The sequence below is a fragment of the Kogia breviceps genome, chromosome 10 (genome assembly GCF_026419965.1).
Source record: "Kogia breviceps isolate mKogBre1 chromosome 10, mKogBre1 haplotype 1, whole genome shotgun sequence".
NCBI classification, from domain to species: Eukaryota; Metazoa; Chordata; class Mammalia; order Artiodactyla; family Physeteridae; genus Kogia; species Kogia breviceps.
The window spans coordinates 39870308-39892704 of NC_081319.1; the positions used below are offsets into that span (position 1 = coordinate 39870308).

General features: G+C 54.1%; 2 protein-coding genes across 8 annotated transcripts in view; both read left to right on the top strand.

Moving 5' to 3' along the window:
- The window catches only part of IP6K2 (inositol hexakisphosphate kinase 2), a 31293-nt gene extending 22027 nt beyond the window's left edge, over positions 1-9266 (top strand). For all 5 annotated transcript variants that reach the window (XM_059077050.2, XM_059077051.2, XM_067044312.1 and 2 more), the window contains 5 exons: positions 667-1000; positions 2907-3129; positions 4161-4336; positions 7866-8041; positions 8493-9266. In XM_059077050.2, coding sequence (XP_058933033.1) covers positions 799-1000; positions 2907-3129; positions 4161-4336; positions 7866-8041; positions 8493-8993 — 1278 coding nt within the window. In that variant the 5' untranslated portion in view covers positions 667-798 and the 3' untranslated portion in view covers positions 8994-9266. The remainder of the gene's footprint in view (positions 1-666; positions 1001-2906; positions 3130-4160; positions 4337-7865; positions 8042-8492) is intronic.
- A 1899-nt stretch (positions 9267-11165) lies between these two features.
- On the top strand, positions 11166-21862 carry NCKIPSD (NCK interacting protein with SH3 domain). 3 transcript variants are annotated; one of them, XM_059077020.2, is made up of 13 exons: positions 11166-11468; positions 14034-14143; positions 14370-14574; positions 14747-14837; positions 15100-15590; positions 16799-16969; positions 17111-17197; positions 17286-17424; positions 17507-17587; positions 17787-17915; positions 18020-18112; positions 18232-18404; positions 20957-21862. In XM_059077020.2, the coding sequence occupies exons 1-13, from the start codon at positions 11298-11300 to the stop codon at positions 21158-21160; spliced, it is 2145 nt and encodes a 714-aa protein (XP_058933003.1). In that variant the 5' UTR covers positions 11166-11297; the 3' UTR covers positions 21161-21862. The 3 variants fall into 3 exon arrangements, with proteins under 3 accessions (XP_058933003.1, XP_058933004.1, XP_066900417.1); XM_059077021.2 differs by having other exon boundaries at positions 11172-11468; positions 14370-14496; XM_067044316.1 differs by having other exon boundaries at positions 11217-11468; positions 14370-14581.
- The last annotated feature ends 535 nt before the right edge of the window (positions 21863-22397 follow it).

Genomic DNA, 22397 nt, shown 5'->3' on the forward strand with positions numbered 1-22397 from the left:
TAGATGGTGCGTAAGTAGGTTTTCCCTGTAAATGCATTTTATAAAAACATAATTAACGACCAAGAGTGAACCCTAATGTAAACTATGGTGCTGTATCAGTATAGATTCATCATCATATGTAACAAGTGTACCACTCTGATGGGGGATATTGATAATGGAGGAGGATATCCATGCATATGTGGGGCAGATAGGAAATCTCTGTATTTTCTCAATTTTGCCGTGAACCTAAAACTGCTCTAAAAAAATAAAGTCTATTAAAATATATTTATATAATTAACGGAGGGACTTGGATGTCAATTTCTGTAAGTTTAACAATTTTATTAGAAAATGGTAAGATTTAATCAGAATATTAGGTTTGAAATTGTGATTTTACCTAAAATCACAATTTCGTCGTCGTGGCTTCGCGGTAGTGGCTTTCTAACGCCTGGTGGGGTGATTGGGGCTGTTTAGGAGTCCCGCAACCAGTCCCTGCCAGTTGGCTTCGGCCCGCGGGGGGAGCTCTGGCTGCTTGTTTATGTGGGAGGAGGCGGGGCCGAAGTGGGCGGCGTGGGTGGGACCCCGCGGGAGCTCAGGCTGTTTTGTCTTTCTGCTGGAAGAGGAGGGCTAGCGCGTCTAAGGCGGTTCCTGGCCCTTTCCAACTCCGTTGTCACTCTTTGCTTCCGGCAGAGCGTCCTGGCCCACACAACCGAGGAGCTGAGGTCAGATAGACGGACGCACGGACAAGGACAGACGACAGAGGACGCGCTGGCCGCTGCACCCCGCTGCCTCCCCCTTCTCCCTGCTGCCTGCACCTGGAGGATGAGCCCAGCCTTCAGGGCTATGGACGTGGAGCCCCGCGCCAAGGGCATCCTGCTGGAGCCCTTTGTCCACCAGGTCGGGGGGCACTCGTGCGTGCTCCGCTTCAACGAGACAACCCTGTGCAAGCCTCTGGTCCCGAGGGAGCACCAGTTCTACGAGACCCTCCCTGCGGAGATGCGCAAATTCACTCCGCAGTACAAAGGTGAGCCCCCAGCTGCTGTAATGGTCGCCAGCGCCTGGCAAGGACATGCAAGGCGTCGCGGCCAAGGAAGGCCCAGGCAGCCATACCCGGAGCCCTCACCCCTCCCACTCACTCTGTGTTTTCCCTCCTCCTTCTCCTCTTGGCCCTCCGCCCAGCACCTCACACCCTCAGTTTTCAAGTCCCGGTAAGATTGCTCAATTCTGTTTTGTTTTGTGGGTTTGTTTTGAGTTTATTTTTGGTGGAAGTGTAGTTGTGTTTTATGTTCAGGTGTCTCTTTATCCCGGTAACCCATAGTCCCCCATGGGGAGACATCCGGGGAAGACTTTGGGAGGATTTTACCCAGAATACTTGCCGCCTGCTTTTTGTCCTCCAGGAAACCAGAAGCCCTGTTGATTAGGTAGGCTGGGAGCAGAGTTGAGTCAGATGGAATGCAGGAGTGGGAGGCTTGTGCTGATTAGCTGAAGCCCTTTGCTATTACGGAATGTCCCCGAAATGGCTATATTACCGAAACCCTTTGATTCACATATGGTGACTCTTTCTTCCTTTTTATAATGCATTTTGGTGGGGGTGGGGGGGAATCAGCAGCCTACAGCATGGTGTGGTCTTTCCTGGGGAGGGCGGAGATCCTTTGTAAATCAGGAAGAATCCATTAAGGAAATTAATTTTAAAGTTGCATTGCCTGGTTATGCAAAAGACTCTTGAACAATTTGGGTTCTTCTGGAACTGTTGAAACATGCTTTTTGAAGACAATGTACTGGGCATCTCTCTTTGTACTCTGAATATGCATGTGTGTTGCGGTTGGGGTGGGGGAGTTGGGGGCCCTCACTTGGTCCTTCTCTGTTGTTTTTTTCCAGGACAAAGCCAAAGGCCCCTTGTTAGCTGGCTGCCCCTGTCCCCATTTTTTCCCTGGTTCTTTTCCCATGGCCACAGGAAAATGTGGTCCCCTGAATTCCCCACCCTGGCTCCTCTGCGCCCAGAGCCAGGTACCACCTCAGAAGTGTCGTCTCTCTGAGCATGCATTCCCCTGCAGCAAGGACTGAGCAAATTGAGTGATCCCAGGCCACAGAGGCCTGGGAGGAAAGGTGTTCAGCCAGTCGGCTGTAAGGCACTCGTCGGCACCTGCTGAAACACTCCCACCTGACAGCCCCCTCCTCAAAGACTGTCTAATTACACATGGCAGGTTCTAGAGACTCGGGGAGAGCTGCTTTCAAGGCCACTACACGTCTGTGCTCCCAGCCCAACCCTGTTTGCCTTGTGTTCATTTTGTTCTTTTGTGACATGAGACTGCAAAGACCAATAAAGCAATATATTCAAGAAGGGCAAAAGGCTTGGGGTGCCCAGTGGGGGGGCGCTGCAAGAAGCCTTTGCTAGGGTGTCTTTTGTGCTGTGTGGTTTGTTTTGTTTGCTCCTTTATTTTGTTTTGCTTGCCCAGTCTTCCCTTACTGTTGGATGCTTCTTATTACCCCTCAGGCAAATCTCTGTTCAGGCTCTGCTTTAAAGCAAGCCTCAAGGCTGTTGGAGTTTCTGTTTAGGGCCTTAAAAATTCCCACAAGATACAAAGAGCAAATGTTTTTACATCTCCCTTAGGATTAGAAGAATTACATAAAAATTAATAAACATTTTCAATGATGGAAAAATGTGTCTTGTAATTCTTTGGCTCTTGCCTTGTTGAGTGCATCAGAGAGGAAGACTCTCGGCCATGTTTGCTCCTTAATTGCTTGTCTTGTATGGTGTCATCTTTTCTAGATGTTTTGATATTTGTTAGGTTTGCAGATGAGTTTGGGGCCTCTGGCAACATAGAGACTAAGGAACAGGGTAAGAAAAAAATAAATGTTACAATCATGTTATTTGTAACACATCTTCCTGTGGAATTAAAAGTCCTCTCTGTTCCTCACCCTTTTTCCAGGTGTGGTATCTGTGTGCTTTGAAGAAGATGAAGACAGGAACTTGTGTTTAATAGCATATCCATTAAAAGGGGACCACGGAACTATGGACAGTGTAGATAACTCAGACTGTGAACCAAAAACTAAGCTGCTAAGGTGGACGAACAAAAAACATCACGTCCTAGAAACGGAAAAGATCCCTAAGGACTGGGTGCGGCAGCACCGGAAGGAGGAGAAGATGAAGAGGTGGGTATAGACTGAGAGGAGACTGAACTCCGTGGGAGAGGAGGGATCTCAGTTACAGCCCAGTCCCCTGGGGCTAAGGACTCACACTATGGACTTATTAGTAGGTACCTCATCACTCAGTGGCCAGTTCCCACATGGCATGCCCAGCTTCTCTTTAATTGACTCTGAGTTATATCATGCCATTTCGGGTAAAACAACTGTAGTGGCAGCTGTAAAAAAGTTTCAGTCACTCACTCCTCCTGCATCTGCCAGGCCCTATGTGGCATCCTGGGGATGTAGCAGTGACCCAGACAGAAGCCATCCCATCACCTCAGGTTGTTCACTGATAGTGGGAGACAGAATGGTCAGTTGGGCATCCCGAAATCTTGGGGATCCCCGTAGGCAGAGTGCTCCAAGTGCCACACCTTGGCAGAGCTTGTGAAAAGATAAATAATATATATATTAAAAACATAGCTAAGTAGGTTGACTTATTCTCATGGAATTTCAGTCTCCAGCATTCTGAGTCAGGGAACCTGGATGTACCAGAAGCCAGGGGGTGTACTGCCTAGAAGAAGAGGGCAGTGAAGGCTGCCTTGCAGGGTGCGGGCTGGAGGCAGAGGTTGTTCTTTCATCGAAGGTTTTCTTTACTGTAGAAAAACAACTGTAGAAAAACAGCGAGCTGACACCGCCCCCCCCCCTTTTTTTTTTAAATCAGCTGTCTTGGGACTTCTCTGGAGGTTCAGTGGTTAAGACTCCGCACTCCCAATGCACAGGGCACGGGTTCGATGTCTGGTTGGGGAACTAAGATTCTGCATGCTGTGCAGCCTAAAACATAAAAAAAAGAAAATAAATAAAGATTAAAGTTTCTAAATAAATCAATCAACTGTCGAGGTATAATATACTACGGTAAATGAAGTGTTTAATGTGTACACTAAAACAACCACCACATCAAGGTATGAAACTTCCTATCACTCCAGAAAGTTCCTTCATGCCTTTTTGCCCCTGAGTTTTGATAAGACATTATGATTTATTGGCTCCTTGTCTCTTTATAGCCATAAGTTAGAAGAAGAATTTGAGTGGCTGAAGAAATCTGAAGTTTTGTACTACAGTGTAGAGAAAAAGGGGAATGTCAGTTCCCAGCTTAAACACTACAACCCTTGGAGCATGAAGTGTCACCAGCAGCAGTTACAGAGAATGAAGGAGAATGCAAAACATCGGAACCAGTACAGTATCCTTTGTTCATAGGGCATCTCTGCCTTGGGGAGAAGGGAGGGCAAGTGAGAGGAGACCCTACGAGCTTGGAGAGAGAAATTGGATTTTTTTTTAGTCATGGTTGTGCTAGGATGCCCTACGTGGTAACTGTGGGCAGATATTATTTCCCTCGGGGCGAAGGCTGGTCTGGAAGTGCAGGTGCTGAGGAGGGAGTCTGATGGGTTCCTGGGGGTCAGGGGCACCTCATGGAGGGACCAACCCGCACCCGGAGGGCTTTAGCCTGGAGTGCGAGGACCTGGTTCGTGTTTTCAGACTCCTACAGAAGTCCCCAAATAGTGCTTAACTGCCAGGGTCTGCGGGGGATAGGACTAACCTTTCAGTCTGGTTCACCATGTTAGCACATGAAGAAAACACAGGGTCCTTTCTTTTTTTTTGGAGTCAGGGAACCTGGATGTACCAGATAGAATAATGCATTGAACCTCGAAGTACCAGTCACCAAGGTTCAGCAGTTGGTTAACCCAGTCATGTCAGTCTCCTGTCATGACTGTCTCTATACACCCAGCAGCCCCCAGCTGAACACTCTCTGAAGCAAGTGTCAGATATTTCATTTCATCTGTATACACCTCAGCATGTATCTCTGAAAGATAAAGGTATTTTAAAACATTAATACCATTATTACTCCTTGAAAAGTAGACAGTAATTCCATACTATCATGTATCTAATTTGTGACCCCATTTTCCTAATTGTCTCATAAATATTTTTGTTGATGATTTGCTTGAATGGGGATCCAAATGAGCTTCATACATTGCATTTGGTTGAAATGTTTAAGTCTTTTAAAATACCCTTTCTGGTTTTTCTTCTTGGAAATTTCTTGTCAAAGAAACTGGGTCTTCTAGAGTTTCCCACCATCTGGATTTTACTGATTACATCCTGTGGTGTCTTTTACACGTTACTCTTTCCCCTCTGTTTCCATTGAGTTGATAATTTGATCTACAAGCTTGATCAGATTCAGGTTCAGTTTGGGGGTGGTGGGGGCAAGAGTCCCTCAGAGATGGTATTGTAGCTGTCCATCAGGAAGCACAGTGTTTTGTTGTCTTTCTCTTTTGTATTGCCGTTGCCTTAGAGCCATTTTTTCATTAGGTGATTTTCTAATTTTGTCATTCCTTTTTCATTCATTAGCTGGAATCCTTCTGTAAAGAGAAACTCTTCCTCATCAACTATATGCTTATCTTGAGGTATAGTTCATATAGGAAAGGCAAGTTAAGAGTTTATTTTCCTTTGTTTACTAGATTTAGAATAATGAGATGGTTTCTTAACACCCTTCAAAGGTGACCGGTGAGGTTTTCAGCATCATTATGAACCCATGAATTTAAACATATTTGATGTGTTTTAGTCCATTGCAGTTATCTTTACTGATGCTCAAATTGTCCCATGCTTGGCGAGTGGGAGCCTTTCCAAATAGGCTCCTGAGTCATTTTGACATAATCACAGTAGTCTCTGATGGCTGTCTTTCTTTCCCGTATGAAGAGCTGGTACAGGCTCGTGTATATTTCATACTCCAGATGTGAATTCAGTCATTCTTCTACGCCAGGGGTTGCAAACGTTTTCAGTAAACGGCCAGTGAATATTTTAGGCTTTGCAGGCCATACACTGACTGCATCACAACTCTGCCATTTGTACCCTGAAAGCAGCCATAGATGATAATGTAAATGAATGAATGTGGCTGTATTCCAATAAAACTCTATTTATGGTCACTGAGATTTGAATTTCGTTCAATTTTCATGTGTCATGAAGTATTACATACAGTTTTTTTTTAATTCTTATTTTACTATGATTTTAACATCTTTATTGGAGTATAATTGCTTTACAATGGTGTGTTAGTTTCTGCTTTATAACAAAGTGAATCAGCTATACATATACATATATCCCCGTATCTCCTCTCTCTTGCGTCTCCCTCCCACCCTCCCTATCCCACCCCATACGGTTTTTGACCTCTTATAAATATAAGAATAGGGCTTCCCTGGTGGTGCAGTGGTTAAGAATCCGCCTGCCAATGCAGGGGACACGGGTTCAAGCTCTGGTCCGGGAAGGTCCCGCATGCCACGGAGCAACTAAGCCCGTGCGCTACAACTACTGACCCTGTGCTCTGGAGTCCACGAGCCACAACTACTGAGCCTGCATGCCGCAACTACCAAAGCCCACACACCTAGAGCCTGTGCTCCGCAACAAGAGAAGCCACTGCAGTGAGAAGCTGGTGCACCACAACAAAAAGTAGCCCCCACTAGCAACAACGAGAGAAAGCCTGCGCACAGCAACGAAGACCCAACACAGCCATAAATAAATAAATAAGTAAATGAATGAATGAATGAATAAAAATTATATATAAGAACCAATGGACCTCCCTGGTGGCACAGTGGTTAAGAATCTGCCTGCCAATGCAGGGGGCACGGGTTTGAGCCCTGGTCTGGGAAGATGCCACATAGCACAGAGCAACTAAGCCCGTGCACCACAACTTCTGAGCCTGTGGTCTAGAGCCTGTGAGGCACAGCTACTGAGCCCTCGTGCCACAACGACTAAAGCCCGTGCTCCTAGAGCCTGTGCTCTGCAGCAAGAGAAGCCACTGCAATGAGAAGCCCACGTGCCACAACAAAGAGTAGCCCCTGCTTGCCGTAACTAGAGAAAGCCTACGCGCAGCAGCAAAGACCCAACACAGCCAAAAAGAAAAAAAAAAGTAAGAACCATTCATTCCTAGCTTACAGGTTATACAACAGTGAGTGAGCAGGGGGTGGGGTCATGGTTCACTGGTCCCTGCTCTAGGAGCACTGGTCTGGGCACTAGGGGAGCTCATACATCCGGTCATTGTTTCTAGACCTTTTCAGTGCCCACGTCTGGGAAATACATATTCATTTTAAAGAGAAAACTTTTCATGAGTTCATACTGATATTTCTAGTTCATATTTAAGACTAGGATTTACTGAATTTATTTGATGTTCTGTTTGTAATTTAGGACAGTATGTTTCTATTTTTGTTTTGTTTTGCTATTTGTGTCACATTTATTTTAAAAATATTTATTTATTTATTTATGGGTGCTTTGGGTCTTAGTTGCAGCACATGGGATCTTCATTGCGGCATGCAGGATCTTTTAGTTGCAGCATGTGGGATCTTTTTAGTTGTGGCCTGAGAACTCTTAGTTGCGGCATGTGGGATCTAGTTCTCTGACCGGGGATCGAACCTGGGCCCCCTGCATTGGGAGCGCAGAGTCTTAGCCATTGGACCACCGGGGAAGTCCCTAGGACAGTATGTTTTTGGACCGTGGTCCCACACCTTGCTGAGTTCAGGGAGTGATGTGTGTGTCTCCCAGGCTGTTCTCAGGCCAGTTCCCTGACAAGAATTGAAGGTGCCTTTCAGCCTTCTAGCCTTGGCTGCCTGCATGGGAGATATAGCAGGATCTCTGGGGCACTGTGTGCAGGCTTTGTACCCTGGGAGTGCCAAGGCCACGTGGAGCAGCACCTTTTCATTAGAGGGGCATTGTCCTTAACCACTCAGAATTTATCTTACTGGAGAACCTGACTTCCCGTTATGAGGTGCCTTGTGTCCTGGACCTCAAGATGGGTACGCGACAGCATGGTGACGATGCTTCAGAGGAGAAGGCAGCCAACCAGATCCGCAAATGCCAGCAGAGCACGTCTGCAGTCATTGGTGTGCGCGTGTGTGGCATGCAGGTGAGATGAGTGCAGGTGTGTGGCGTGGGCTGGCTGGGGCATCCAGGAGCTGCCATTTTCCTACTGTGGCATAGTCCCGTTTTCTCAGAAGATTCCAGATTTGAATGAACCTGTCACTTTCTGGTTAGAAAAGGAAGCATGCATGCATGGGTAATCGTCTCTGGGACTGGCCTGGTTGGCTGAGTCCAGAGGCTGTGGACAGGAGGGGGAGAAACGCAAGAAAGTTAGGCCCTCTCCACCAACACATACACTGAGCAGGGGGCTGGTGATGGAACCCAGTCAGAGGGCTGTATCCTGAGTGGGTGTTGATTGGCAAGGATGGTGTCTCTTGTGACTGGTGTACGTAACAAGTTAAAGGATCTGATCCAGGGCTGTCATATCGCTGCCACTCCCCAGGGTCTAGGCCCTGAGATGGCTGTCAGCACCTCACCTGCTGGTCTCCCTCCCACAGGTATACCAGGCAGGCAGTGGGCAGCTCATGTTCATGAACAAGTACCACGGACGGAAGCTGTCCGTGCAGGGCTTCAAGGAGGCACTTTTCCAGTTTTTCCACAACGGGCGGTACCTGCGCCGGGAGCTCCTGGGCCCTGTGCTTAGGAAGCTGACTGAACTCAAGTCCGTGTTGGAGCGACAAGAATCCTACCGCTTCTACTCAAGCTCCCTGCTGGTCATTTATGATGGCAAGGAGTGGCCTGAAGTGGCCCTGGACTCAGATGCTGAGGACTTGGAGGACCTGTCAGAGGAGTCAGCCGACGAGTCGGCTGGTGCCTATGCCTACAAGCCCATCGGCACCAGCTCGGTGGACGTGCGCATGATCGATTTCGCACACACCACTTGCAGGCTGTATGGTGAGGACAGTGTAGTACACGAGGGCCAGGATGCTGGCTATATCTTTGGGCTCCAGAGCCTGATAGACATTGTCACAGAGATAAGTGAGGAAAGTGGGGAGTGAGCTTGCTGGCTGCAGCAGTACCTGAGAGACTCTCTGTGTCCCAGGCACAGCTGTGCTGCGTCAGGGAGGAGGCCAGTATGGCCAGGCGGTGGCCCCTGCAGCCTGGAGCTGATGCACAGAGGCCTCTGTGAGTCCCAGCCTGAGCCAGCCCCAACCACTTTCGGAGTCTTTATTTATTTTAACTCTCTCTTCAACATTCCACATTTGATGATGCAGATACCTCTTTCTTCCCTGAGTGTAAATGTTCTAATACAAATCTTTTTGTTAATTGTACACAGTGCTGCTGTCGTTCTTGCCCAGGGATAGGCAGCCAGCCCCCTTCCCAAACCTCAGAAACATCGCATATGCCATGACCTCCACCCTGGCCCAGCAATGTATTCCTTCCAGTGACCCCATCCCACGGACCCTAAGGTCACCAAAGCCTCTTGGCTTAGTCCTTAGTCCCTTAACCGAGCACCCACACACATAACCGTAAATGGGTCCCTCTGGGATCTGTGCTGGTCTGTCCCAGCACCCCTTATGCAGAGAACTACACTTGACTCTTGATAAAGGTCTTGCCCTGCCCTCATGTAGCTTAAGCCAAAGTTGGGCAGCAGGTGTGCCAAACCTTGGGTCCAGCTCCTGTACCACTGGCAGCAGCTAATTGGGCGGACATTGTGATGTCAGACATCCTGGAGCCAATACTGGGGCCTCAGGAAGCCACCAGGCTTTGGTCTGTTGGCAGCCATTGGCTCTGTGGTCAAGGTCTTAGGAGGTCCCAGAAGGTGGGTGGCTTGATGGGAGGGGTTGTTCTGGGCAGTGTGGTCCTCTTGGCCACACCACCTGTCACCACTCCTACCCAGCTCTGGACCCCACTGCAACCACGCCAGTGCCATCCTTCATGTGGCTCCAGCCAGGGAATCCCCTAAGAGAGCTACTTCTGCTCTGTGCTAGGAGGGTTTCAGGGAGAGGTGTGGCAGGAGGTCTTGAACTGCAGACCCAGACACCAGGGAGAAGGACAGAACCAGTGCCAAGAAGGTAGGGTCTGGATGTCCAGTTTTAGCAGCCCCACCCCTTGCCTTGCCTGAACCTCCTAGCACCTCCTCTCCAAGGTCCACTATGCCTGTATCCACTACATCCAAAAACAGGCCAACTGCATACACTGGCCTGGTTGTGCCTACAGCCCCTGCTCCCTGGGCCCAGGCTTCCAGAGGGGAATGTGGCTGGACGAGCCCCTGGACAGGAGTGGGAGGTCCTCAGGACCCTTAGGATCTCTCCCAGGGGTTTCCCCCTTCCCTCCTAGGACTTCAAAGACCTCACCAAGTCAGGGCTGACCGGAAAGTAGGCCAAACAAGCTCTTAAGGCCACATGATGCCCCACTCCCCATCCTCCACCAGCCCTTCTGTCTGCTCTCAGAAGGAAGCATGAGAAATAAGATAACCTGGAGTTGTAAGTCCCCAGAGACAACAGAACAGAGTGATGTGATAGCGATTGATAGGGGTGGGAGCCTGCGGACCTTATACTGTGAGGAAGGGAAGTGTGTCCCAGGCAGAGGAAACTATGCAAAGACCCACGTTACAGAGGACGGGAGAAGCTAGTGGCCGAAGAGAGGAGGTGGGGTGGGGAGCAAGGATGGGAGGAGTTTGGACAGAGAAATGGCCCGCCGTGGTTTTTGTTTTTACCGCCCTCCCCTCACTGTTGCTCCCCGTTGCCCACCACTGGGGCGGTAAGCAGGGTCAGGAGGCCTAGAGACGCCGAGCAGACTCGGGCCCCGCAGGCGCCTCCAAGTGTCTCAAGATCCAACAGCGGGACTACCCTCACGGGGTCGCTGTCCTTATGTTAGTAGGTCAGGTCCCACTCCCCTGGGGTAGCAAGGACGCATGGGACTGTCAGCACAGGACAGAGGCTCTGTCTTTGGGCTGCGGGCAGAGCGCTCCTTCGGAAAGTAGGATGGGCCGCAGCACTAGGGCTTGGGCGGGTAAAGGGAGTGGAGGGCCGGGCGGGAAAGCCGGGTCTGGGGCTCTAGGGAGGGTGCTGGGGCGGGGAGTCGGGAGCTTGGAGACGCAGAAGTCCACGGAAGGGGCAGAAAGGGCAGCGGATTCTCGGGGGCCCGCGCCGGGCCGCGCAACCTATGGACACTAGGGGGCGCCGCGCTTCTGCGCAGGAGCCGACACATCCCAGGGCGGGGCTGCGGCGGGCGGGCGCGCGCGCGCGCGCACGCGCCGTGTGTCACGGGGCAGGGCGAGCGCGGTGAGGCGCTCACGGCCTCGCGTCCTGGTTCCGCCAGATCCTGCTGTCTCTCCTGCCCCGGCCCGGCTCACCCTCATGTACCGCGCGCTGTACGCTTTCCGCTCGGCGGAGCCCAACGCGCTGGCGTTCGCGGCGGGCGAGACCTTCCTTGTTCTGGAGCGCAGCAGCGCGCACTGGTGGCTGGCGGCGCGGGCGCGCAGTGGCGAGACGGGCTACGTGCCGCCCGCCTACCTGCGCCGCCTGCAGGTGAGTGTGCCCCTCCCCGGCCCGGCCTCAGCCGCCCCTAGACTGAGCTCCAACATAGGCTCGCAGGAAAGACCCCGGCACCCCAGGCCCGCGGAGACCTCCAGCAGATAAGGAGTTTGAGAACCTGACCGTGAAACCCCAGGAGGACTGGGACCCTAAGAGCCCGCGCCTCCCCCCAAGACCAGGGCCTTGACAGCCAACTCTGAGGACTCAGATTTACCAAAAGCCCAACTCTGGGACTGAGACTCCTCGGGATCCCAGAGCCATTGGGCCCCAACATCTGAACCCCCATCCAAATAGAATTCAAGAGTCAGTCCTGAGATTACAGCATACCAAATTCTGAGCAGTTCCCCAGATCGAGACCCCAGAATTAATTGGCCCCTTCTTTGGATCACCAGGATGCCACACTTTTGACTCCTTTTCCTCAGCTTCCACCACTGAGATCCGGGCAACCCTGGACACTGCCTGTTTCCCCACCATCTTCCATGCCTTCACACCCCCTCCCGCATTTGGACCTGAGAGCCATGGACACCCCACTCCCCTAAATGACCCCCCAAGCCCTGAGACCTCAGTATCTTTTACTCACCTCTACTCAGTCACCCCCTAAGCCCTTCCTAAGACATCTTCGTCAGTTCACTTTGAACCAGGGATCCCAGGCCCTGCCGACACTCCAGGGCACTATTCTCCCTAACCTCTTTCACAAGCCTCAGGCCCTGACTTTTCAGACTTCCTTTCTCTGAAGATGAGGGAGCTCCATCCCTCATTGGCCCCCAGCCTGGGGTGGGGGTTGCTCCCATTGCGAGGAAGTGAGACCTCCCCATGGTGTCCCCTGGTCTGGCTTTGGCCCCATTTCCTTCCAGTGGAGTCCGCAGCCCCAGTTCCTGTTTCCCCAAGAATAGTCCTGGTATGGGGGCTGGGATGTGTTGTCTCCAGCTGGTCTATTCTGATCACAGGGGGAAGGAGGGCCTGGAGCCTCCAGGTCTGCCCTGTGCCAGACACCCCCGCCCCATCCTAGTCCATAGCCTTTAGGAAACATCCTGTTCCAGCCCAGTTCAGGACAGAAATAACAGGATAAATTTGGAGATGTCATCTGGTCTTACCAGAGGGGATGGGCCCTGGTCCTTAAACCCTTGGCCTCATGGCATCTAGGAGTGTCTGGGTAAGAGTGAGAGCCCTGGACGCCAGGGCTGCTGGGTCCAGGGTGAGCATGTCAGACCCAGCTTCTCTGGAGCTGGGAGCTTGTTGGAGGCCTCTGAGGAAAGTCCTGCCTCTTTCCCGAGGACCCAAGAGGCCCCTCCCCTGCCTGGGCCACTGGGGCTGGGTGTTTGGGGAGGGCAGAGAGGCTACCATCTTGTCTATCTGTTGGTTTCTTGCTGCATATCTCCCTCTGCCTTCGTCTCCATGACTCTCTCTGTATCTCAGTGTCATTCTGACTCCGCTTGTGTGTGTTTCTTACTCCAACTTCCAACTCTCTTCCCTTCTCTGTCTCCAAATCTCAATTTTTCTGCGTTGTCTCCCTATCACTCTCTCTCCCTCTCTCTCTCCCTCCCTCCCTCTCTCCATCTTTCTCGCTTTATGTGTATCATCTGTCTTTCTCTGTTCCCCCTCCTGTCTGCTGTCCCTGCACTCTGACACGCCCCATGCTACCTGGAGGGCTTTGTTGACCTCTGAGTCCAGCTGTCTGTCCCCATCAGAGAAGCTTCTCAGACCCACTCTGGTGTGATGTCACCTTAGTTCTGAGGCTCCTATGCCTGATGGACCATGTGTGCCAGGGGCAGCAAAGGGTGGGAGTGGCTGGTCCCACAGCTGCCACCCCCTACTCTGTACCCCATGCCAGCCAGGCTGGGTAGATTGGACCCCTGAGTTGCTGCGGATGGCAACACAGAATCTGGGGCAGGGGCCAGGTCCTGCGCTCATGTCTGTCTTTTGCCGCAGACACGGAACTGCTGCTTCCCAGTGCAGGTCTGGAGGATTCCTGGCACAGCTTGAGGGGATGGGGGCTGGCAACAGGGGGGAAGAGAGAAGATCCCTTTGGCCTGTCCTCAGCTACCAGGGCCTGCAGAAGGCTCTCTGAGGACAGGACCGTTCTGGAGTGTGACCTTGGTTTTGTGAAGAATCAGCAAGATCCAGAGTGATTTGTTAAGACTTCCAGACACTAGAGGCTCCCTGCTTGGCATCTCAGCCTGGGATCTGAGCCAAGCCTGGGGATAGACTAAGTGCGTACTCCTGGTCTCAAACTGAGGGTCCATGGGCTGTGGTTTTGCTCTAGACCCCAGGTTTTCGGCAACATCTCAGCTGAGAGCCTCACTGTGAGGTAAAAATCCTGAGCAGGGCCCCAATATTATATAAAGCAGCAGCATGGGCCCTCCCCGTGGCCCTGCTCCCTGAGTGACGCAGTTTGAGAAGCCCATTTCATATTCTAGCTCAGCTTGCTGTGTTCACATCTGGCATTACAGGCTTTAGCTGTAGTGGTCCTTTGTCTACCCCGGGCTCCATCCTGGGCTGGCTCTGGGCTCAGTACCTCACTTGGCCCCCAGGCCTAACTGCCCACCCCTGCCCCCACAGGGCCTGGAGCAGGATGTCCTCCAAGCCATTGACAGGGCTATTGAGGCTGTGCACAATGCAGCCATGCGGGATGGTGGCAAGTACAGCCTGGAGCAGCGCGGGATCCTCCAGTGAGTGGGGCGGGAAAACCTCCCAGTAAGCACCGTGGGGTGGGGTCCTTCAGTGAGTACTGGGGACCCCAGAGAGCAGTATTGGTAGTGCAGAGTGGGGTGGAGCATGAGGGCGGTGGGAGGTTGGGGAGCCTGGTCTAGGGTGGGCCTCATCCCACGAGGAGCATGTGAGGACTTCGGGAGTCATAAGGTAACTCCCCCAATAACCTCCCTGTCCCTCCCTCAGGAAGTTGATCCACCACCGGAAAGAGACCCTGTCCCGCAGAGGCCCCTCAGCCCCCAACCCTGCAGCTATGACCCCGTCCACCAGTGACCACCACCTGGATGCTGCTGCTGCCAGGCAGCCCAATGGGGTGTGTAGAGCTGGGTTCGAGCGGCAGCACAGCCTGCCCAATTCTGAGTATCTTGGGGCAGATGGAGGCCTCTACCAGGTACATGGTGAGAACATCCTGGGGAAGGGAGGTGGGTGGAGCTTAAGGCTTTGTCCAGAGGCTCTAGGGGTCCACTGGGGTCAGCGATGCCGCCCGGAACCATAGTCCTGCCCATGCCAAGCTCAGGGCGCTAGCCAGGTCATACCCTCAGATCCCACTTCTGTCCTACCAGATCCCACCACAGCCTCGCCGAGCAGCACCCGCCACGCCACCCCCACCTGTGAAGCGCCGAGACCGCGAGGCCCTAGTGGCCTCGGGGAGTGGTGAGAAGGCAGGGTTGGGGGACTGGGGGGTCACCCTGTGCTTGGAACCATAGGCATGGTTACTCTGCCTATGTCAGGGAACTGGGGGCTCCAGGCTTGGGGGGAAGACAGGGCACGTGTCGGGGCAATTGGGGGCTCTGGGCTTGGTGGGAGGGTCTGGCATAGGAACTAGGCCCTGTACTGGGGGGCAGGGGCTCTGGGCTTGGAGGGGTTGGGGCCCCCAGGGGGCTGCCCTAGCACAGCATCCCCTCTCTGCCCACAGGCGGCCGCAACACCACGCCCTCTGGGGGCAGTTCTGTGTCCAGCGGCTCCTCTGTCAGCAGCACCTCCCTTGACACGCTCTATACTGGCTCCAGCTCATCAGAGCCAGGCCCCAGCTGCTCACCCACGCCCCCGCCTGTGCCCCGCCGAGGCACGCATACCACTGTGTCCCAAGCTCAGCCCCCTCCCTCCAAGGTGCCAAACTCGGAGCCCCCTACAGAGGAGGTAGCAGTTGATACAGCCCCAGCCCCTGATGAGCTGGAAGCCCTGGGTGCGCTGAGCCTGGGGACCACAGAAGAGAAGGCGCTGGCTGAGACTGCTGTGCCCAGGACCATCGGGGCAGAGCTGATGGAGCTTGTGCGGAGGAATACCGGCCTGAGCCACGAGCTGTGCCGAGTGGCCATTGGCGTCGTGGTGGGTCACATCCAGGCCTCCGTGCCGGCCAGCTCACCTATCATGGAGCAGGTCCTCCTCTCACTGGTAGAGGGCAAGGTGAGGGTGTGCAACAGGGCCAGGGGCCTCCCCATCCTGGGGCTGCCCTACAGCCCCTGCCCCTTCCCCACCCTCACACTGTGTCCAGCCTTTACTTGACAGGTCTTTGTTGAGCTCTAGCTCTTGGCTTCTTTGTGCTGGGTGCTGGGGACATTTGGGCTGATCCCTGAAGGAGAAAGGGAGGAAGAGTATTCCAGGCAGAGGCTCAGGCTGGATGAGGGCCATGAGTCAGGACCGAGCTTGGCTCACAGGAAGAAGTGGAACAAGGCCAGCATGGCTGTAACAGAGGGAGTGAGGGAGGGAGCAAGTGGTGTGGTTGGAGGTGAGACCTGGGGCAGGTGACAGATGAGACAGCCATGGGTGGCCAGGAGTTCTCTCGGGCTGCAGGGAAGGAATGGACATAAGGCATGAGAGAGTGCAGTGCCATGCTGGCCTTGGCAGTGGAGAGCAATGGGTGCTTCGAGAGCTATGATGGAGGCTTGAGTGCTGACTGAAATGTGAATGAGGTGTGTGTGCATCATGGGCGGGTGGGATCCTTTGCCAAGGTTGGGGCACTGGTCAGGGAGCAGGATTGGGGGGCATGAGCCCAGTCTACACGGTGGGGGCCAGATGGGCCAGAGGTCTCTCCTTAGGGCTCCATGGCTCCTGCAGCTCTGGTTTGGGGTGTAGGCTTGCCTGTGCTGGGACACTGGATCAAGGGGAACACGGAGGTGGGTGGATGACAGGCCTATCCCACTTTGTGTAGGTAGAATCAGTGGGTAGAGTCTCAGTCACATTCAGGCGGTGAGGAGTTGGTGGCCTTCCTCATGGAGGATGTTTATCCAGGTCTGGGACAGGAGGCAAGTTGTTGGAAAACACCCCACAGATGTGTCTCATGCAGAATCCTGTCCCAGATGGTTGTTAAGACTTGGGGGCAGCAGAATTACTTGGGGAGGGGGTATAGAACTGGGTCAGTGCCCTTGGCGGCCTCGATGTTGGGGGATGGGCTGTGGGAGCAGCGGGGAGGAGGGAAGAGAACCGGGGGCCGGTCCCTTCACCCTGGGACGACGCTGGCTCCAGGCAGCTCTGGTAGGTGAGGCTGGAGCCCCCTGCCTGACACTGGCCTGGAGCTCATGCCATAACCTCAGAATCTAGGTTGAACTCCAGGCCTTGTGGGCCTCTTGGAGATGGTGAGGGGCAAGTGTGCTGAGCTGGACCTCTTCCTCCAGGACCTGAGCACTGCCCTGCCCTCAGGGCAGGTCTGCCATGACCAGCAGCGGCTGGAGGTGATCTTTGCAGACCTGGCCCGGCGGAAGGATGACGCCCAGCAGCGCAGCTGGGCCCTGTATGAGGACGAGGGTGTCATCCGCTGCTACCTGGAGGAGCTGCTGCACATTCTGGTGTGGGCTGGGGGCCCCCAGGTGTCCCCCCCCTTCCCCATTCCTCCCCAGTGCTCGGGAGTCTCCCCTGCTCGTCCTCAGCTCACTCACATGTGGCTACCTCACACTGAGTGACTCCCTCACACTTCGTCCTCCCCACAGACGGATGCAGACCCTGAAGTTTGCAAGAAAATGTGCAAGAGGAATGAGTTCGAGTCTGTTCTGGCCTTGGTGGCCTATTACCAAATGGTGTGTGGGAAACAGAGGGGAGGGGGCATAGACGGACCTGGGTAGAGGTGGGGGTTCTGGGCACTGAGCACACAGGGTCCCCTGCCAGGAGCACCGGGTGTCACTGCGGCTGCTACTCCTCAAGTGCTTCGGCGCCATGTGCAGCCTGGACGCAGCCATTATCTCCACACTAGTGTCATCTGTGCTGCCTGTGGAGCTGGCACGGGACATGCAGACAGACACGCAAGGTGAGTGAGGGGCAGCTTCCTGCCAGCTGGGGAGGTTCCCGCCATCTGGGGGTCTCTGACCACCTGCTTTGCTCCCCCGCAGACCATCAGAAACTCTGTTACTCTGCCCTCATTCTGGCCATGGTCTTCTCCATGGGGGAGGCAGTGCCCTATGCACACTATGGTAAGAAGGCATGTCACTGACCAGCGGACCACAGGGAGCCCACAGGCCGCTGGAGGTGGGGCCTATGGCCCAAGGGGCTGGGCACCCACTGACCGTAGTCTGACTGAATGTCCCCAGGGTTCACAGAAACCCAGGGAGGCTGGGCAGTGTGGGGGGTGTGACAGGGGGCGCTGCAGACTTCCACATGCCCTTCTCTCAGAGCACCTGGGCACACCCTTCGCCCAGTTCCTGCTGAGCATCGTTGAGGATGGGCTGCCCTTGGACACCACCGAGCAACTGCCAGATCTCTGCATGAATCTACTTCTGGCTCTCAATTTGCACCTGCCAGGTGGGGGCAGGGCCTGATGGGGTGGCTGACTTGCCGTAGGGGGGAGGAGGGGGGCTCTCCAGGCTTAGCACCTGTGCTGTTGTCTACCCCGTGTCCTTCCTCAGCCCCTGACCAGAACTTCATCATGGCCGCCCTGAGCAAACACGCCAATGTCAAGATCTTCTCCGAGAAGCTGCTGTTACTCCTGAACAGAGGGGGTGAGGGACCAGGAATCTGTGCGGGGCCCCTTCAATGTCCTGTGACTCCATGACCCCTGTAACTCACTGGGGTGACTCTGGGCCCCCTGCCCTGACCCCCTCTTCCCCCTGCCTTCTAGATGACCCCGTGCGCATCTTTAAGCATGAACCTCAGCCGCCACACTCCGTCCTCAAGTTCCTGCAGGACGTGTTCGCCAGCCCCGCCACAGCTGCCATCTTCTACCACACGGACATGATGGCGCTCATCGACATCACCGTGCGGCACATTGCAGACCTGTCGCCTGGAGATAAGGTGCCTGGGGATGGCAGCTGTGTAGAAACTAACAAAAGGGGGGGACCTGACACTGAATGGAGACTAGGGCGAGGGGCACTGCTGGAGCCGGGTAAGTGTGGGAGGCCTCTCAACCATGACAGGTGTGCCAAGACCCAAGGGAGCCCGCGATGAGGTGATTGGGGGTGGGCTGTCTGAAGAAAGCAGGAGTGGAGGGAGTGATGGGAGGTGAGAAGGGGGAAGTAGAGTTTACACAAAGCCTTGGAGGCTGCGGCGGGAGGTTGTCACCTCTTCTCAGAGCCAGGGGAAGTGATCCGATTACCATCCTGAATGAAACAGAAACTGTGAAAGCACAGCAGAAGCGGGAGGCTGGTGAGGAGGCGGCTGCAGCCGTCCACGTGGCACGGATAGGGTGGGAGAGGAGGTCAGGCCGGGGTGTGTTAGAGGTGGGTTGGCACGGCTTGCTGCTGGATTGGTCTGGAGCAACCAGGTGGATGAAATGCTGATTGCTCAGGTGGGGAAGAACTTTTGAATAGAGTTGTGTTTTGATGTGTCAAGACTGAGAAGATACCTGTTGGACATCCAGGTACACAGGACGTCAGGGAGACACTGGGGTGTGAGTTGGGACTGGAAAGAGACACTTTGGAGTTGGCTGTGCATAGATGTGCTGGGAAGCCTGTGACAGTGCGGTCACCTAGGGTGTGGGATGGATGGGACAGAGGAAAGCGCAGACCTCAGCCCAGGGCACAGTCGGGGCACGTAGGGAGACACCCAGGAGGATAACCAAGAGAGCAGGAGCCCAAAACCACGTGTACGGAGGAGGAGGGGGATGAGCTGTCTCCACAGTTGGGAGCCCGAGTGAGATGAGGCCTGAGAATGAGCCACGGGATTCACCACATGGAGATGAAGCGTGATTCACAAGCAGCGTCCATGGAGTGGAGGGAAGAGAGTCCGAGTGGGAAGTTGAAGAGAGGATTTGAAGTTGGAGGGGAGTGGAAAGGGGGAAGGTGGGAGCAGTGAATGGAGGCAACCGTCGTGTGTTTTTAAGTGAAGGGGAGCAGAAAAAGGTGGGGGAATCACTGGAGGGAGACATGGGGTCAGGGAAAATCTTTTAAAAGTGGGAGATGCTGGTGCATGTCTGAGCCAGAGGGAATGATCCAGCAAGCCAATCATGGAGAAGCGGCTGATGTGTTGGGAGAGTCAGCCACTGCGGGTGTCAGGTAGGTCAGGCAGCGGGGGAGGGTCCAGGCCCCCGTGGGGGGATGGCCTCTGGCAGGAGCCAGGGCAGTTCATTCACTGGGGACAGGTGAGGTGTGGGTGCCAGGGGAAGACCAGGCGTTTCTGAAAGTTTGCATGTTTTCTGCATGAAGCACAAAGCCAACTGATCAGGCAGTTTAGGTTTGGAAAATGGAGAGAAGGTGGGCAGTGGTCCTTTCAGGAGCAGTGAATGTGGCAGAGGAGAGTGGCAGGGGTGCCAGGCAGTGAGGTTTGTGGTGGGGAATGCCGTTCAAGCCTGCGCAAGGCTCTGTAATTGTCTGCTGCTTAGCTACTAGGATTTGATTGGCAGGTGCTTTTTGGTCTGACCAAGGTTGGGAGTTAGCAGAGTGATGCTGCCTCAAGAAGGTTTGAGTATTGACCCTTCTAATCAGAGGTAAAGAGAGAAATGAGGGATGCTGAGGGGGGCAAATGGAGGAAAAAGTGCTGGCGCCAGGTCAATGGATCAGGGTCTCAGTGAGGATAAGGAGCAACTGGGTTGTCAGATTGGAGTGGTTCTTGGAGCCGTTAAAGCCAGAGGTGCTGGGAGGGTGGGTTGGCGGGGGGTGCGGGAGATGGATTCAGGGCACACGTAGAAGGTAAGACAGCCGGGTCTTACTGCGACGGATTGGATTCAGGGTGTGGGGAGAAAGGAACCGGAGGGGACACGTGCAGTTTTGGCTCGAGCACTTGAATGGACAACAAACAGTGCTCTTTATTAAAATAAAGAACACAAGAAAGCCTTCAGCTTTGGGAAGACGGGGAAGATCACGAGTTTGATGGTTGTTATGTGAGTTTGAGTTCTCTCTGAGATAAGCTGGAGGTGACAAATGGGCAGTTGGATTTTCTTATCTGCAGCTCACCGGAGAGTCTCTGCAAGAGGTTTGAGTGGGGGTCACTATTTGAAGCTGTGAGTGTGAATGAGATCTTCCAGGGTGAGAGGATAGAGTGAGAAGCAAAGGGCCTCCAACAGACGGACAGCAGCCCCACAGGGGCCCAGCATTACAGGAGGGATGGGGGCTCACTGCTTCCCCTCGCCACCTCTCTGAGGCAGGACTTCCCTGGGCTGGCCGCATTCTGGGACTGTGTGTGTCTCAGATGATTCATTTATTCACTTACTTATTCAGTGACTATCAAAGGCCAGTTCTGTGCCAGGTCCACTCTGGGTGCTGGGGATGCAACCCTGATCTTCAGTGGTGTGAGGTGGTCCACAGCCCTGGGGTCCGTGTGGCTTCCAGGAGGCAGTAGTGGCCTGTCCCTCTCTGGTGGCAGTCTCAGTGCCTCCCTGGGGTCCCTGAGCTTGCCTGCTCTCCCCACAGCTTCGCATGGAGTACCTCTCCCTGATGCACGCTGTGGTCCGCTCCACACCCTACCTACAGCACCGCCACCGGCTCCCCGACCTGCAGGCCACACTGCGACGCATCCTAACCGAAGAGGAAGCCTCGCCCCAGTGCCAGATGGACCGCATGATTGTCCAAGAGATGTGCAAGGAATTCCCGGTGCTGGGCGAGGCCCCCAGTTAGCACCTTCTTTTCCTCCCTTCCCTGCAGCCCAGGGTAGGGTGCAGGGGACTCGGAGGCTTGGCCCTAAGAATGTTTTGCACTGACAGTGTGAGGGGAGGTGATGGTGGAAGGGACCTAAGCAGGGGCCCCCACCTGAAATAGAGCTAATGAGAGGGGCCAAGCGCAGGATTAGGGACCACGCGCTGGGAGCTATGCTGGGGCAGCGGGAGTGTGAACTGAAACCCCTCCTTCTCCCGCTGGGCTGCCTCTTCAGCATGCCTCCCCACCCCACACACATGCACACTCAGCGTCCTGCTGCTGCTCCAGGCTGGGTCAGAGCCCTCATCCCCCGCGCCCACCTGGTGTGTGTCCTGGGCTTCAGCAAGCCGTGTCCCTGGGGTGAGAGGAGGCACCTTCCGCCAGCTCCATTCTTTGCCTTAGCTTCGCAGTGAGTGCTGCTCATGTGCTCTGTCCCCCCAGCCGCCACCCCGTGGGGGTCTCTGCCCCTCACTCCAACCCCCAGAAGTCTTGGCCAAGCTGCTTCTTTGAAAGCAGAGTCTTAGAGACAGGCCATCCACCCTGGAGCCTCACAGAATGAGGTGATGGCACTGATAAAGCCAATGACAGAATCTATTTTCTCTGTAAAAACGTAGACCGAAAAGCCATGTGTATTTTCCTATGTGCTGCAGCTCAGCTTGGAAATAAATCACAGGCACCTGGAAACAGGCTTCCCTGTATGATCCTGAGTGGTGGTGGGAGAGGATGGTCAGGGGTGCTGGGGCCTCAGGACACTAGCTTGCCCTGTCCTCTCCAGCCTGAGGAGGTGATGGTCCCTGACAGGCCTCTCCATCGAGGTCCCTTGAGCCCTGTTCCAGCCTCTCTTCCCTGGGTTCTCACTTCTCCTGGGCCACGGCCACAGCCACTGAGAGCCCCATGGTCCATTTGCAGGTGACTGCCCCTCCAGGCTTCACTTACATCTTTCTTTGCCTTGAATGCCGTCTCTGTCTCCCCTGTTGAAACCCTATATCCTTTACACCTGTTCTCAAATGAAGCCTCTCCTACCCAAGCCTTGGCCTCCCTGAACTCCTAGGCCTGCCCAGCTGTTTCCCTTCCTTATTTGTCTTCCACTGGATCCAGCGAGGTTCTCTCATTTTGCAGCCATAGCGGAGATTTGGTAATTACGGTAGGACAAAAAGAATATCTCAACAAGTGTGGGGTTAGTTGTGCACTACTGTTTGAGGGGAATCAGAGGCCAACG

Bases quoted from the DNA above. Each gene is read 5' to 3' on its own strand.
- NCKIPSD (XM_059077020.2), top strand. From the start codon at position 11,298: ATGTACCGCGCGCTGTACGCTTTCCGCTCGGCGGAGCCCAACGCGCTG. The intron at 11,469-14,033 runs GTGAGTGTGCCC...CTGCCCCCACAG, and splicing joins CCTACCTGCGCCGCCTGCAG to GGCCTGGAGCAGGATGTCCT. The intron at 18,405-20,956 runs GTGCCTGGGGAT...CTCTCCCCACAG, and splicing joins ACCTGTCGCCTGGAGATAAG to CTTCGCATGGAGTACCTCTC.